The sequence below is a fragment of the Aplysia californica genome, unplaced genomic scaffold, assembly GCF_000002075.1.
Source record: "Aplysia californica isolate F4 #8 unplaced genomic scaffold, AplCal3.0 scaffold00742, whole genome shotgun sequence".
NCBI lineage: Eukaryota > Metazoa > Mollusca > Gastropoda > Aplysiida > Aplysiidae > Aplysia > Aplysia californica.
Window position 1 is genome coordinate 181,906 of NW_004798012.1, and position 1,641 is coordinate 183,546.

At 43.4% G+C, this 1,641-nt stretch overlaps 1 protein-coding gene across 2 annotated transcripts in view; it reads right to left on the minus strand.

The window, feature by feature from the left end:
- Positions 1-1,641, minus strand: part of LOC101854671 (segment polarity protein dishevelled homolog DVL-3) — a gene marked incomplete in the record, with an annotated part of 49,599 nt that overhangs the window by 9,859 nt on the left and 38,099 nt on the right. The window contains 1 exon segment of one of the 2 annotated variants that reach the window (XM_035972567.1): positions 1,315-1,605. Within the exon segment in view, the coding sequence (XP_035828460.1) occupies positions 1,315-1,605 (291 nt within the window). 2 annotated transcript variants of the gene reach the window in all.

The following is a 1,641-nucleotide window of genomic DNA, read 5'->3' on the forward strand; positions in this document are numbered from 1 at the left end:
AAGGGAGGAGAAGTAAATGATATAAAATAAACTGAACAAAACTGTGCCAATATTGGCCAAACTAAAATATGTAAACAAACATTTACCAAACATAAGAGAAACGCCAAAGGCATTTGCAAGAGCATTAGCCCAACCAAATTATAACAACATTTAAAAAAATAAAGTAAAAACTAAACCAAAGAAAAAAAAGACAGATTGAGAGCGTAGCTGAAAGACACAGTCAGGACAGCTACCAACTGTCGGGGAGAAAAGTGGTTGTCTTACGGAGTGTTCACACCAAACATCCGTGTGTCGTGGGGTATCGTGTGAGAGAGGCACAAAAGAATTGATTATTTATCAGGGCCCTTTCTGTGTTCCCACCAACTGTTCGTGTTCATGCGGTAGTGATAGTTGTCGTTCGTGTGTGTGGTGAGTTTTATGGCAGCCATAAAATTTCATCCATCTGCTCTCGTGTTGTGTGACCCACCGCTCCCTCACAGAGTCCAATAAATATGAGGACCATGAGGCAAAGTGCAACCACACGCTACTCTCTGAAATGTGTTCTCAGTTCTCACTTCCATGTTGATATAAAACATGCACGATAACGCATGAATAGACGGATGACAGGTGTGAATGGGCACATGTTCGTGTGTTAGATGAATGCACGATACCACACGAACGCGGATGTTTGGTGTGTATGAGCCGTTAGAGACAGACAGGCCGTTGTCTTGAACAGTGTCAATGTAATATAATAATTATAGAAAGAAATGTAAGGTAGGGGAGTGGAAAGTGGTGGGTTTGTATATGTGATTGTCTTGGACAGGTGGCCGTTAGAGCAGGTTCCACTGTGATGACAAGAATAAACATAATTCTTTAAAAAAGTAAAAACAAAATCAACAAAACAAAAATGTGTGGCACCCTGGAGGAATCAGGTACTCGTCAAAATACCAAATCCTAGAAACTTTTTGCGGTCCACTGGACAATTTTGATGGAATCCCTCAGCTGTTTAGATCAACTTGGAAGTACACTTTTGAGTAGAAATTTTCATTTGCAGTTTCCAAGTACACTCAAGCTTTGAAAATCACCAAACTTTGGCAGCCATTTTCTCGCCAATTTTACCTCTGACACTAGGTGATCCCCACCTTCTTCAACCGCAATATCTTTACTTGTATTCAAGATAAATGGGTACTTTTTTTTCCCACCAAAAACAAGACAAAAGAACAAGTTTTGAGATGATACCAGTAACTCTATATACCCAAGAATTGACGAGCATCTGATTCCAGGGCGCCGTGACACAAACGTCAAACTCAAAGAACTGAAAAAAAGTAGACAAACCTAAGCTACTATTGGAGTCCCTCAAACATGCAGGGTGGTGGTGGGGGAGACTAGACGGGGAGGGCCCTACAGGGAGGAAACAGTTCTCTCCCCCTCCTCCTCCTCCCCCCAGCTCTCCAGCAGTGCAGGAAGAGGGGTGGTGGTGGTGGTGGTGGAGGTGGTGTTGTTGTTGTTGCTGCTGCTGCTGCTGATGTAAGAGCTGCAGCTGAGCAGTTTGTTTGTCTTTGTTCTCCCAGAGGCGCTTGAGCTGGTTGTAGGTGCTGGACAGACATGCACAGTCCTTACCCACAACTGAAACACAGGAACGATAACCAGGCTAGTCGGGGG